The following is a 15,158-nucleotide window of genomic DNA, read 5'->3' as shown; positions in this document are numbered from 1 at the left end:
AGTTAGCCTAAACCTACCTGACTGGAGATGTCCATTGCGGCATGTCAGGTTAGTACTCTCATTATACACATCCGTTTGAGACTTGGAAAATTGCAAAACTGGTTGCAGCTTCTCTATGCAACAGAGGGGGTTAAAAAAGGACAAAATAAACAAAAAGGAAAAATAAACAAATAAAATGTGTGTGGAAAATTATTAATGTGTTACAAAGGTGTCAAACTGAAGTTTATGCAGATACATAAAATATTCTCTAAAGTATGCAATTAGTAAGTACTCATATGAAAAGTTATAGAAGGCAACATGTGAAAGGCCATGTTGAAAATATTCCATAATTAGTCTGGCAACCTACAACAGTTACTTACCACTATTATCAGCTGCAAGTGATGGCTGCTTATCAAATTAACAGTGACATGCGGATAACAAGTGTCTGTGGTTTTGTTGTTGTTGTTATTGTTGTTTTGAGACAGGGTCTATGTAGTCCTGGCTGTCCTGGAACTCACTCTGTAGACTAGGGGGGCTCGAATTCAGCGATCTGAAAGCCTCTGCCTCCTGTGCTGGGACTAAAGCCACCATGCCCAGTTTATGCCTATTGTTCTTGTTCTCTACAAACAAATTAAATATAATTGGCAACTTAGAGCAAAGCTGTATTTGTTTATTAGTAGTATTAATATTATTGGTGACAGGGTCTATCCATATAGCCTTGGCTGTCCTAAAACTCAATATGTAGACCAGGTTGGCCCTGAACTCAAGAGATCCACTGGGATCTGCTGGCATTAAAGGCCCGCACCACAATGCCCAGTACAACACAATTTTTAGATGACTGCACACCACAAAGAGCCTACTGGAAAGGCTTTACAGAGGAACAGCATTGGTTCCATTTTACAGAGGTAGTACAATAGAAGATAAAAAGGAAATTGTAAGAGGAAATCAAACTTAAAAATGGTACACAAGGAAACAAGGTCACATATGGCTATATGACTATAAGTCAAGCAAAAAATAAATGCCACAGGGCAAGGGGACGAGCACAATGGACTATGTGCTTTGTGTGCTATGTTGTGAACATGCACGCACTCACGCACACACGCACACAGTTGGAAGGGGAAATGAGTCACTTGGGCACAATATGGAGGGGATGGTACTTATACTTTTAATTTCTGTGTCGTGTGCCTGTAAGATGTAGCTAATCAATGAAAAGATGTTTCAATCCTACACAGCCCTACACAAATGGGAGTCTTAGCTTGCCACCCAGAGTACAAAGGACTGACCATGGCTTCCAGCAGCAGAGCAGCCCTCCCCACCCCACCCCTGGTAGTGACCTACATGCAGGGTGACATACATGAGGTATGTAATCTGTTTCACTCAAATAATGGATCACCTGTTTCCAAAAATGCTTTGCTGAATTAAGTTTATTTTCTGTACCAGCAAGCCAATGAATCCATGTATAAACGCAGCACAGGGGCTAGATATATGTAGCTCAGTATGAAATTCACTCTTGATATGTGCAAGGCTCTGGTTTAATTATCAGTACCCAACAAGAAAACAAAACAAAGAAAGCGGAACATACACATAAACTTTTAGACTTATATTCCTGAAGTCAGACAAGTAGGCACCATGCTTGGGTTACAGTGCAGTATCACAAGCCTCTAGGACAGGTTAAATAGCAGCTACTCTTTGTATACAAAGCACAAAGCAGTGTGCAGCTTTTGTGTCCTAGAAGTGGCTGATACAATAATACCTTGGGTCCTTTCTATTTACTTCAGTTAACTGGAGGTAGGTCATCTGATTTTTCTCAGTGATAATGCTCTTTAAATCAAAATACTGAGAAACAACTTAACTTGTGTTGGAAAAAGCATAAGTTAGAAAAAAAATCTAGTTAAGTATCTTCTTTATTAACCCAAACACTCATTACCAGAAACTCATTATATAATAAAGACAAGCAGAAATTAGAATGTTAGCTTTTTTGATGATTGGGAATAATAGTATAGGTATAGAGATAGAATTTACAATTTTACCTGTGTAAATATACAGGCCTGTGCGCACGCACACACGCACATACACCCCACTGACACTGTGGCCTTGCTTCAGTCAATCTGTTAGTAAAGCACTGAGGATGTAGCTCTGCGGTAGAGGACCTGAGTGGTGTATACAAGGCCCTGGGTTCTATCCCTGCTCCAACAACTGAGAGAGACTAATGCTTCTTTTTTTTTTTTTCCCCCACCCCCTAATGCTTCTTTTTAAAATGACTAAGGTACTACAGACTAATGCAGCTTCCCTGAGCTCCTCACATCTAATTCCCAATGAATCACCTCACTGATGAAAAATCTTACCATATATATCTTCTTTAGAACCCTTTACCTAGGCATGGTGGTACAATCCTCTAATCATTGCATTTGGAAGGCAGAGGCAGGCAAATCTCTATAAGTTCCAGACTAGCCTGGTCTACATAGTAAGTTAAAAAACAGCCAGAGCTACACAGTGAGACCCTGTATCAAATAATAATGATGATAATAATAATATAATGCTACAAATATTGGTTACTAAATTATAACAAACCTGGACACTGGTCATTTCTGTACCTGTTGTGGTTGATATTAAAACTGATTACCAAATGGCATGATGGCACATAATTTCAGCATCCAGGAAGCATAGGCAAAAGGATCTCTGTGAGTTAGAGGCCAGTTTTGTCTAAATAGAGTTCCAGGACAGACAAGATCATGGAGCAAGATCCTGTCTCAAAATAAACAAATAATAAAACTAATTACTGATATTTTTCAGTGATGATCATATTTCATTTTACTTTAAAAGAATCTGTATCTTTGAGAAAAACAGTAAGTGGAATAAACTATATCAAGAATTTGTTGTATAATAATATGAAGGGGAGAGGTAGGTATAGCCCAGTGGTGATACACACCTTAATCCCAGCCCCCTGAGGTAGAGGCAGGTGGATCTCTATGAGTTGGAGACCAGCCTGGTCTACAAGGCAAATTCCAAAACAGCCAGGGCTACACAGAGAAACCCTGTCTTAAAAACAAACAAACAGAACTGAAACTATTGATGTACTCTACCTACTCACTTCTTGTGGAACTGGAGACTGAGCATAGGGCTGGGACATGTTATGCAAGTGCTCCATCACTGAACTGTGGAAGAGTCCAGCCTTTTACAATGTAAGAGGCATTAAACATTTCAAGTGTATTTCATAAGTAATTAGAGAAGACATTAGTTAATACCTAGAAGTTGTAAACGGTCCTTAGCCATAACCAAATTAGTCATCATTTTGGCTTGAAGGCGTCTAGCTCTTTCACACTGTTCACCTAAATGGAAGAAAAAAACAAAGGAAGAATTAGTTAAAGATTCTACATTTCCCTACTAACAGTGTTTCAAATGTGTCACTACAGTTACCCTCACGCAGAATCAGAATATTTCTTTATAAAGAAGTTAAAGGTTGGCTAAGTGTGTCACAGTTTAATCCCAGGACTTGGAAGACTGAGTCAGTTCAAAGTCGGTCAGGATCTATGAGTTTCAAGCCACCCCAGGCTACAGAGTAAAATGGAAGGAGGTAGAAGGCGAAGAACACCTGAAACTTACAACTCTGGAGACTGAGGCAGAAAGACTGTGAATTCAAAGCCAGCCTGGAATTCAGTGTGAACCTGTCTTATTTATATACATATAAATACACAGACATGTTACTTCAAAAACTATCTGCTACAGCTCCTCATGATGGCTTCAAATCTAATGCAGTATCATGGACTTCATACATATCTCATGGACCCCATGACATTTTCCCTCACACTTCAATCTCTGAACTAAGATAACAACAGAACTAAAGAAATGTTATAAATAGAAAGACACCAGTGCAATGCACACCTATGATTCCAGCACCTGAAAGGTCAACATCAAAAGGCCATAGAAGGTCTATACCACTGGCTTTTTAAAAAAAAACATTTATTTATTTTATGTATGTGAGTACACTGTCACTCTCTTCAGACACACCAGAAGAAGGCATCAGATTCCATTACAGATGGTTTCTGGGAATTGAACTCAGGAACTCTGGAGGAGCACTGAGTGCTCTTAGCTGCTGAGCCATCTCTGCAGTCCTACCACCAGCTTTATGGAAGTGAATCATGATGCATTCCTGCTGTTAAGCACAATGCTACTTTGATATTAAAGCTCACATGGTACACAACAGTCAAAACACTATTAAAAATTCAGCCTCCAGGGGCTGGAGAGATGGCTCAGAAGTTAAGAGCACTGGGTATTCTTTCAGAGGACCGAGGTTCTATCCCTAGCACCCACACAGTGGCTTACACAACGTTCTGTAATACTAGTCCCAGGGAATCTAATGTCCTCCTCTGGCCTGTGTAAGTACCAGGCAGACATGGCCCACAAATATACATGCAGGCAAAATTACTATACACTTAAAATAAAAATAAATCTTAAAAAAAGAGAGAGAAAGAGAAAAAGGGGGGGGGGGAGGAGGAGGAGGAGGAGAAGAACCAAGTATGGTGGCACATGTTTTTAATCCCAGAACTCAGAAGGCAGAGGCAGGTATATCTCTGAGTTTAGGGCCAGCCTGGTCTACGGAGTGGCAGGGCCACATAGAGAAAAACTGTCTCAAAAAAAAAAAAAAAAAAAAAAAAAAAAATCAACCAACCAACCAACCAAACAAACAAAAAAAAAAAAAAAAAAAAAAAAAAAAACCAAAGAATAAAGATAAAAAGAGGAGGAGGAAGAAAAGGAAGATGAGGAAGAGAGGAGAATAAAGAATTCAGCCTCTGACATCCAGCTGCTTCGGTTCAAATCCTGACTTTTTTTTAGCTGTGAAACCTTAGTCAAATTACATCTCTGTACATTATGCTTCTCCTCTGAAAATAAGGACAGGAACAGTAGCTACAAAGCACAGAAATACAGTAAAATGCAGACGCTCTGTAAAGGCATTTAGAGAACTGCTGGAGACAATAAGTATCCAATGAATGTTAACTACATAGATATTAGACTCTTAAGTTCATTTCTGTTTTGTTTCCGATTACAGGTCTCACTATATAGCCCAGTCTGAATTTGAACTTGAGATCTTTTTGACTCACAGCCTTACAAGTGCTGGCTTAGATCATAACTCAAATTTGATATTAATTTAAACCAAACTGTTTTGTTTAAAAGAGTCAAACATAAATCAAAACAAGACATTTTCAATTTATTTTATTTTACCTTTTTTTTGAGACAGGGTTTCATTATATAGCCCATAGTGGCTTTGGACTCACAGAGACCTACGTGCCTCTGCCTCCCTAGTGCTTGGAGTAAAGGCATGTGCCTTATTTATAAGCTAACACATACTAAAAACCATAAAATCCATAACCAGGCTAGGGATATAGTCAGAAATGGGACATTTCGTAGTTTGTGAGACAAACATCATAACAACAAACAATAAATCAGGTTTCAAAATCAGGAACAACACGTGACTGATTAACAACTATTTAGTAATTGATCACCAGCTCATCACTCATTGATACTTGCATAAGGACCATAGAGTGCATTATTGCCTGCCTGGTATATGAAGCCATGTTTGAGACTTCACTGAATTTACTTTTAGAACAGCCAATACTATATATGCACAAATATTAGCAATGACATCAAGAAATAAAATATGGGGGCTGGAGAAATGGATCAGCAGTTTAGCACACTGACTGCTCTTCCAAAGTTCCTGAGTTCAATTCCCAGCAACTACATGGTGGCTCACCCATCTGTGATGGGATTTGATGCCCTCTTCTGGTGACTGAAGACAGAAACAGTGTACTCATAACATAAAAGAATAAATAAATCTTAAAAAAAAAAAAAAAAAGAGATAAAATACATTCACTAAGGTAAAAAGATCTAAAAAGAGGGTAATTATGTAAATTCAGCCCGCCCTTGTGCAAATCTGCTTTTAGAACTTTCAGTTACCTGTGATCACCTACAGTGCAAAAGAAATAAGTGGAGAATTGCAAAACTAAACAAGGGATAAATGTTGAAGTGTGTGTAGAATTAGTAACATTTCACCTTACCTGGTCTATCGCACCCTTGTCATGATTACCAAGCTGTAAGTGCTGCGGCCCTTGGTCACTTGGCAGCCGTCCCGGTATTAGCACAGTACTCAGGCTTGGCGGTACAGGTTACTCCACCAGGAGCCCTGGCAGGTTTCTCCAAAAAGTCAGGATTTGGAGGAGGGACTACTGTAGACTTTGGGGTGCAATAGAAACTATACATATTACCCACCTTGGCCTGTAACTATAACTGCAATTCCTTTCTCTAGTTCTTCGATGCCTTTCTTATACCATTCCACAGCTTGTTCCTTTTGTCCTGCTTTAAAAATAAAAACATTATTTGTATATGCACGAACATGACAATGTGACATCCACTGCCCCAGGTATCATACTGAGAGACGACACCAGAAGAGCTGTGATAATAAGGCTGAGAAGTATCACCTACCATGACTTCTATCCTAATATCTATGTCTCTTCAACAGGGAGACTACAGTCTCAATGTTTCTCACAATTTTAGGTTCTCTAAATTACACTTATTTACTGATAGTGTGTGTGAGTGGGAGCACACTTGCCACAACATGCACATGGGAGTCAGAAAAACTCACAGGAACTGGGTTCCTTCTACATACAGGTCCTGGGGATTGAACTCAGATCATCATTTGGCATTTAAGCCCTTTTACCACTGAACCATCTCTCTAGCCCAAAATGTTAGGATGTTTTTGTTTTGAAGACAGGGTTTCTCTGTGTAGCCCTGGTTGCCCTGAAGCTGACTCTATACACTTGGTTGGCCTCAAACAGAGATCCTCCAGCCCCTGCCTCTTGAGCACTGGGATTAAAGGGTCACACAATCATGTCTGGCATTTCCAAACACAAAATAGAATGAAATCTTTCTGTAGATACCATATACAACTAAGAAATTATTTTAGTATTCTCTATTCCCCCGGTGACCCACCCCTGCCTGCCTTTTTAAGAAAGGTTCTATATAGCACTCACTGTACAAGCCATGCTGGCCTTGAACTCACAGAGATCTATCTGTAGCTTTGGCCTCCTAGAAATGGGATTACAGATGTGTGCCACCATCCAGCCTCTCTTCTCTTGTTATCCCCCAACTCAGTCAACCTGTGCACTTGACAATTCCTTACTTCTCACCGTATCAATTTTCACTCAACTAGTAGAGTAAGTAAAGCACTTGATAATGGCACATAAAGAAATTATTAAAGCCTGTTATAAATCAACAAGGACACAGTGGCAGGAGGTTCACAAGCTCAAGGTCTTCCTCAGTTACAGAGCAAGTCTGAGGCTAGACTAGGCTACAAGAGCCTTCCTCAGTTTATTGTAAACCAACTGAAACTTTGAATGTTTATCTTCCTGTTTTCTTCTTTTTTTGAAATGAAGTTTTATATAACCCAGGCTGGTCTTAAAATACATATATAGCTAAGGATGACCTTGAAATGCTGACCCTCCACTTATGATTACATATACATACATACATATATACATACATACATATATATATCTCTATATAGTATATTAATCTGGTACTTCAGCTATTTTCTATATTAAAAGGTACTGAAGGACTGGTGAGACAGATTAGAAGAAAAAAGTGCCCACTGCTGAGGCTGACAACTTGAGTTTGATACACAGGACTTATATGGTGGAAGGAAAACAACTGATTCCCACAAGTTGTTATCGAACTTCCATACTTGCATCCCTAACACCTATCTGCAGTTTCTCCAGCATATACACTGAACCCAGTGAGGAATCAGGTCTTCCACTCACCACACGGACAAATGCTTAATAGAGCTATTCTAACCTATACACATTCTTTTTTATTATTGACCTTTTTTTCTAATTACACTTATCTGCTTAGTGCTGTGTGCGCAGCTGTGCCCCTATAACAACACCCCTGTGGAGGTCAGAGAACAACTGGCAAGTGTCAGTTCTCTCTACCATGTAGGGCCTGGATAGCCCAGCTCATCAATCTTGCTGGTGCTTTTCAATCTCTTAGAAACTGAGACAATGCTTTGTAGCAAAATTACAACTACAAAGTAACAACAAAAATAAATTTATGGATGGGGGTTCTTATGACCATAGAGAAAATGTATTTTCGGATGGTTGCAACGCACAGATTGAGAACCACTGCAGTAGACTATCTTCTTTTCCTTTATTTAATTTTAATTCTTACTACTTAAAAGTGTCTGTGTGAGTATGTGCAGGTGAGTGCAGGTGCCTGCGGAGGTCAGAGACATCCACTGTCCTGGAGCTAGAGTGATAAGGAGATATGACACAGAACATGGTTGCTGGCAACTGAACTTGGGTCCTTCTGAAGAGAGTAGTATGTACTCTTAACTGTTTAGACACCTCTCCAGCCCCTGTCCTTTTCTTTGTGGTACTGGAACTGAACCCATGGCCTTGGGTTCATGCTAAGCAAGCTTATCTCCAAACCCAAACTATGCTCTCTTGCATCATTTTATGTTTTAAAGATGATTATTATTGGGGTGTGACATGTGAGTGCCACATTGCATACTTGGAAGTCAGAGAACAACTTTAAGAAGCTAGGTCCTTCAATGCTGAGTTCTGAGGATTAAATTCCAGGCCTGAGTATCTGGTGCTTTTTGCCTGCTGAGCCCTCTCACTGGTGCATCAGTCTACACTCTTAATGCTGATACAAAAGCTCTGGTTGGCAACATTCTTTAGTTTTAGGACTGAACTGGGACAGGAGAGATTGCTCAGCAGTTAGGACCACTTGCTTTTGCAGAGGAACGAGATTCAATTCCCAGAACCCACATGTAGCATACAACCACCCTTAACTTCAATCCCAGTAGTTCTGATGTCCTCTTTTTGACCTGCTCAGGCAGAAGGCATAAACACATATAAAACAATCATATCCATAAAAGAAATCTAAAATAAATAAATAAATAATTTAATGGACACATATTTAACTTTGTTTCTGTATGTTCATGCACGTGCTAGTGTGACTCAGATCCTCAAGAGACAGATGGGCAACCGGATCACAAGTTCAAGGACAACCTGGGAAACTTTCTGAGACCTTGTCTCAACTATAATGAGGGCCAGCAAGATGAGTCAGTGTGTAAAGGTACTTTCTACCGAGGCTGACAGCCCAAGTTCGATCCCTAGGACCCACAGGATGGAACCAGAGAATGTACTCCTGCAAGCTGACTTCCATAGGCTGCCACTGTGGCAAGCATGCAGGCTCCATTCCACTCTTTTCTGCTCCCCACCACAACCATTGACCCAAAATAGTTTCTTCTTTTTTAAGTAAAATGAGGTCTAGAGCTGCAGCTCAGTGATGAAATGGTTGCCAAGCCAGTAAGTACAAGGCCCTAGTGTTCAGTTCCTATCACCCAAATAAAGAAATCCAAAGAAATGCCCCTATGTATCTAAATTTAAAACAAACAAACAAACAAACAAACTGTGGTGATGTGAATAAGAATGGCCCTCACAGGCTCACAGATTTGAATGCTTATTTACCAGGGAATGGAACTGTTTGAAAGAATTAGAAGGATTAGGGGTGTGGCATTGCAGGAGTAGAAGTGACCTTGTAGAAGGAAGTGTGTCTCTGGTGGTGGGCCTTAAGACTTCAAAAGACAACACCAGCACTACTGCCTCACTCTCTGTCTGTGAACCAGGATGTAACTCCCAGCTACTACTCCAGCACCGTGAGTACCACCATGCTCTCAACAAACCCCACCATGACTAAATCTGTAATTAAATGCTTTCTTTTATAAGTGTTACCTGGGTCCTGGTGTCTCTTCAGAGCAATAGAAAGAACAGTGACTAAGAAACCAACTAAACAAACAAACAAAACCACCCAAACAATCTAATACAAAAGGCAATGGACCAAAATTTCCTGTTTGTTGGCCCTAATACAAAGTAGAGCCATTAACAGAGTAAAGAGCCTGGTTGTTTCCTATGCTATTAAGCCTGTTTGCTACAGAACCCAGTAATTCCTTCATCTACATATACACCCATACTTATAAAATAAGATAATTTTTAAAATTGTCTTAAGCAGGGTGGTGGTGCCAAATGCCTTTAATCCCAGAACTAGGGAGGCAGAGGCAGACTGACAATCGCGAGTTTAAGGCCAGCCTGGTCTACAGTGTAATCCATCATAGTGAGCTAAAGCAGTCAACAAGCGAAAGGAAACTAAGTATGAAGTAGATGTACAGTTTCAGGAATGAATGTAACCACTGACTTCTCTCTCCCTCAGTCTATGAAGACAGACTTGGACAGGCTTTTGTGTGTTTCAGATGATGTACAATGTTGAATTACATGAAATTGGAAAATCACTGCCTGAAGTGGAAGCACACACCTCTAACCCCAGCACTCAGGAGGAAGAGGCAGGTGGATAGGGGTCTGAATTTGAGGCCAGCCTGGTCTACATGGTGAGTTCCAGGACAGTCAAAACCAACAAAAAATATTAAGCAATGATATAGTGTGGTAGTCTGAACAAGAATGTTCCCTATACACTTGTATACACCGGGTCTTCTTTGGTGGTGTTTGGGAAGTTGAGAGGTGTTGTGGCCTTGCTGGAGGAAGAGTACCACTGGTGGGCTTTGAGAGTTTAAAGACTCCCATTTTCTCTGCTTCTTGTGCATGGGACAGATATGAGCTCTCAGCTTGCCACTCCAGTCATATGCCTCCTTGCCAGAGAGTGATGAACTCAGCACACTGGAACTGTGAGCTCCAATGTTTACATGACTAAGAAGGATGAGGCTGATAACTGGACAATCTGAGTTTGACTTTGGGGTCCCCCATGGCAGGACAGAACCAATTAGCACAGGTTAACCTCTGACCTCCACATGCACATTATGGTACATATGCACCCATGCACACTCAGAAAAACACACAAAATACCCACTAATAAATAAAATTGTGGAAAAGATTAACTGACGAGGGCTGTTTTATTTAGATACTTCTGTTCTTGTTGCCAGATTCCTCAGCCTACAACATCCTGAAAAACCGGCTCACTTTCTTTCACACAGCACACTGCAGCCCTTACTGTTAGGTACTACCAACCTGAGAAGTCAAACCCCACCCTCTGAACCTCCACATTTGTATTATCTAGATCTCATACTTGTCTATCCATAGAAATCACACAAAACATGTTAGGTCGTGTTCTAGTTAATCCAAAGGCCCATGACTACAGCTCTTTTCCTCAAGTACTTGGACTGGTCTTTTCCAGTGGTGTACAACTTTAATCCCAACACTCAGAAGATAGAGGCAGTAAGATCTGAGCTGGAGGCCAGCCTGGTCTATAGAGTGTGTTCCAGGACAGCCAAGGCTACACAAAAAGACCCTGTCACCCCCACACACACACACACTCACACACACAAAGAGAGAGAAAAAAAGAGAGAGAGAGAGAGAGAGAGAGAAAGAGAGAGAGAGAGAGAGAGAAGGAGGGAAACACTGATCAGTATGAAATTATATACACCCATAACAATGAATAAAAAAAAAAAAAAAAAAAAAAAAAAAGAGGCCATGGGTTTGACAGAGAGCAAGGAGGGACATATGGGAGAGTTTGAGGAAGGAAAGGAAAGGGAGAAATGATGTAATTATAATCTCAAATAAATAAACAAAATCAAAGAACAATCCTATATTAAGTTTGGCCACCTAACTTTGTTCTTTGTTCTGCTACTTTGAACCCACTCTTTAATTTGATACATGAATGTCACAGATTACCACTCTTTCAAAGAAGTTGAAATGCCTACAAAATTCAAAGCTGGAGAGATGACTCAGTAAAGGATAACTGGCCACTCTTGCAGAGAATCTGGCTGGCCTCAGGACTAAACTCACAACCCCACTCTAGTCCCAGAAAATCCATCACCTGACCTCCATGGGCACTGCACACATTCGGTGAGTGACATTTCTTTTCTAATATTTATTTAATATATATAAGTACACTGTCGCTGTCTTGAGACACACCAGAAGAGGGCATCAGATCTCATTACAGATGGTTGTGACCCACCATGTGGTTGCTGGGATTTGAACTCAGGACCTCTGGAAGAGCAGCTAGTGTTCTTAACCACTGAGCCATCTCTCCAGCCTGGTAAGTGACATTTCTAATGTGTGCAGTGGAAAGAAAATTAAATTCTCTTGGAAGTAAGCTCTGAGTTGTCAAGTATAACCAAAAGGCTGACAAACTTCAAATGTGAACTCTTTTTCAATTATGGAATTAAAGCTAGGCTACATATTTTCTAAAATTTTTTAATTTTTTATGAGGGAAAAAATTAGGCTAGAAGAAAACCATGAAAATACAGATTCAGTTTACTTTTTGCTTTTCTTTTTAAATAAGGTCTTGTTATGTAGCCTCCAACAGCAGTCTTCCTTTTACCAAAAGCTAGGATTACAGCCTTGTGTTGTGACCCATCCCCAAGCCCAGCTTTATTTTCTTCACTTTTTGTAGTTTTCCAAGACAGGGTTTCTATGTGTAGTCCTGGCTGTCCTGGAACTCACTCTGTGGAGATCCACCTGCCTTTATTTCCTGAGTGCTGGGATCAAAGGCACAGGCTGCCACCACTAGCTCCAGCTTTACTTCTTTTTAGCAGAAAATGGATATGGCTAATTTTTAAAAGTTCTGCTTGCTGGCTTTGTTTCCAAAACACTAAGAAGTAAATCCAAGCTCTGAAGCATACTGGCACAAGCATTCTGTCATTGAACTACAGCTTCAAACCCCTCAGTAATCTACTGTCATATTATGTATGAAAGGAGGAATGCCTTCTCCATCCCCCAACCCCACCCAAGTGATCGCTGGATGTTCCTAAGGAGTAATGACGTGAGCAAAGAACAGCTTGCTCTCACAAACACAAAATATTCTTCTCCTGTGTCTGCTATTGTTTTGAACTCGATCCCCACTCTGTCTTTGAACCCCAAAACCATGGCCCTGCAATGTAAGTGTTTAAACGAGACCGGGACACTAGCACAGTCTCTGGTGTTGAGAGTGGAAACAACACTGCAGAACTAGACTGTTCAGTGTCCACAGCAGACCTGTTGACGGCATAGGCCCTAAACCCTAACAGAGCCAGGTTAGGGTCAGGCATCTGGGCTTCTTCGAAGTATACTGTGACAGGAATAACCCCACTTGACATTTTCCACTCAAGTTTAAAATGAACGATTAGCATAGATTTGTGCCATCTGCTTCCATCTTGTAAATAGCAATTTCATCTGTAAAAGGCCTGTACTCTCACCTCAGAATCATTGAGGATCAAAGACACATGCAAAGTGAATTGCACAATGCCTGCCACACAGAAAGGCTAAAAGATGTTACTCGAAAGAAACCTGAAGTATGCAGTACTCCTGCATTTCCAGCGAGGCAGAGCCTTTGTTTTAGGTTTCATGGTATAATGATACACGCTTGTCTACCCAACTCATTCATTTAACATTTTAAAATTAAAATGTAGAAACTTGAGAGTGCCTTGGAATACAGAAAAACCAAGGCAACCAGCAGTTGAAATACAACTAAATAAGAACAAAAATCTTCAAGACTCACTATATTGATTAAAAACAATTCATGAAACTTCAGAATACGGCAAATCCGGCTCTAATTATAAGTAACTAACCCTTTCAAATTCAAAACAACATTTTTCCTTTTTTTTCTCTCCAAATACTACGGAACTCTTTTCATTAAGTTTATACACAGCTTCTTCAATGCCAAAACCTTTTGGAAGCCGAACTCAGAGAAAGCAACGCTGTTTACAGTGTTAGAAACACTCTAGGCCAACTGTCACTGTCACCAGCACGCCTGGATGTCTCACGGGAATTTGGCTAATGCACAAGTGTGGGGGTGCTGAAACAAAGTAGAGCTAGGGTGTCCTGAAAGGGGTGAAGATCAACTAACTAGGCGTCGCACGGCAGGGTCTGGCCTCTGGGGACTCGGACTCCTGGGGCAGATCAACTCTGGGGGTGCAGCAAAGAGACGCAGGTCGTCCTCCCCGGGCCGCCCGCCACCGCCTCCCTCCAGCCCCTAGTACCTTTCTCTTCCTCGTCGATGCGCAGGGCAATGGAGATGTACTCGAAGGCCTGCTTGTGGAAGACGCGGACGCTCTCGGCCTCGCCACCGGGTCCGGGCGCTGGGGGCGAGGGCGAGGCGGGCGCCGGCGCGGTCCCGGAGCTCCTCTTGGCGGCCATGAGGGCGCGGGAGAAGCGCTGGCAGAGCCACACGAAGAGGAGCCCCAGGCGGCAGGCCAGCAGGCGCAGCAGGGCGAAGCCGGCGACCAGCGGGTAAGAGAAGTAATACAGGTTCCGCTTAGGCTGCGAGCCGGGCGCAGGGGCCGGGCCGGCGGCAGGGGCGGGGACCGCGGCGGGGGGCGGAGGCCTGGCGGGCGCCGGGCTCGCGCCGCCTGAGCCTTTTTTCTTCCGTCGTCCGGCCGGAGAACTCATTCACAGCTCCCACTGCCGCCGCCGCCATAACCCACTTCCCGCAGACCGACGGCAACCAAGCGGCGGCGGCCACTGCGGCGGCGGGGGCCACGGAGCGGCTCGCGAGCCCGCGGAGCCCGGCACCTGCACGCGCCGCTCGCCGGCCCCGCCCCTTCCTCCTCCGCTGGCCAGGAGCACAACCCCGTCTCCTCCTCCCGCCGCGGCCGGTGGCTCCGACCCCTCCTACCCCTCTGTCCTCTGGCCCGCTGGCACTTCTCTGCGGCGGCCGCGCACGCGCACGTCCTCGGTGTCTGGCTCTGGTGCGCGCGCGCACGCCGCCGTCTTTGTTAACCTGGGAGCTTGTGCGCATGTGCGGCATCCCCCCCACGCCCCTGTTGTGCCCCTTTCTCTGGGAACCACAGTTCTGTATGCGCCGTTCGGCTTTCGCTAGTCCCGGGGGTTCGTCGCTCAGCAGATTTCTCGGCTTTTGAAGAATCAGAATAGGGAGCTTTGATAGTAAATTTATGAATGGGGGTTACGGCGTGAGTAGCTTCACTAGTCTCTGGTCGGCTCTCGCAGAGCGGTTGTTTGCCTTTGTGTGAGGCAAGGTGGCCTCCAACGCCTTCTGTAGCTGAGGAAGGAGGCCTTCGATTCCTGATCCTTCTGCCTCCGTATCCCCAAAACTAGGATTACAGGTGTGCACCATTACTCCCATTTTCTTATATATCTTTACTTTCTACTATTTGAGCTAATAGGTCTTTTGCAAAG

General features: G+C 42.5%; 1 protein-coding gene across 4 annotated transcripts in view; it reads right to left on the bottom strand.

Moving 5' to 3' along the window:
* SPAST (spastin) overlaps positions 1-14,616 on the bottom strand; it is a 40,847-nt gene extending 26,231 nt beyond the window's left edge. Inside the window, exons 1-4 of one of the 4 annotated variants that reach the window (XM_080914436.1) lie at positions 14,003-14,616; positions 6,244-6,330; positions 3,225-3,308; positions 18-113 (exon numbers count right to left, since the gene is read on the bottom strand). In XM_080914436.1, coding sequence (XP_080770562.1) covers positions 18-113; positions 3,225-3,308; positions 6,244-6,330; positions 14,003-14,411 — 676 coding nt within the window. In that variant the 5' untranslated portion in view covers positions 14,412-14,616. The remainder of the gene's footprint in view (positions 1-17; positions 114-3,224; positions 3,309-6,243; positions 6,331-14,002) is intronic. The other 3 variants (XM_080914437.1, XM_080914438.1, XM_080914439.1) reach the window with 3 other exon arrangements.
* Positions 14,617-15,158: the final 542 nt, after the last annotated feature.

Source organism: Micromys minutus (genome assembly GCF_963924665.1).
Source record: "Micromys minutus genome assembly, chromosome: 1".
Lineage (NCBI taxonomy): Eukaryota > Metazoa > Chordata > Mammalia > Rodentia > Muridae > Micromys > Micromys minutus.
The sequence above is the reverse complement of the archived record's forward strand: the minus strand, read 5'-3'. Positions and strand labels throughout refer to the sequence as shown.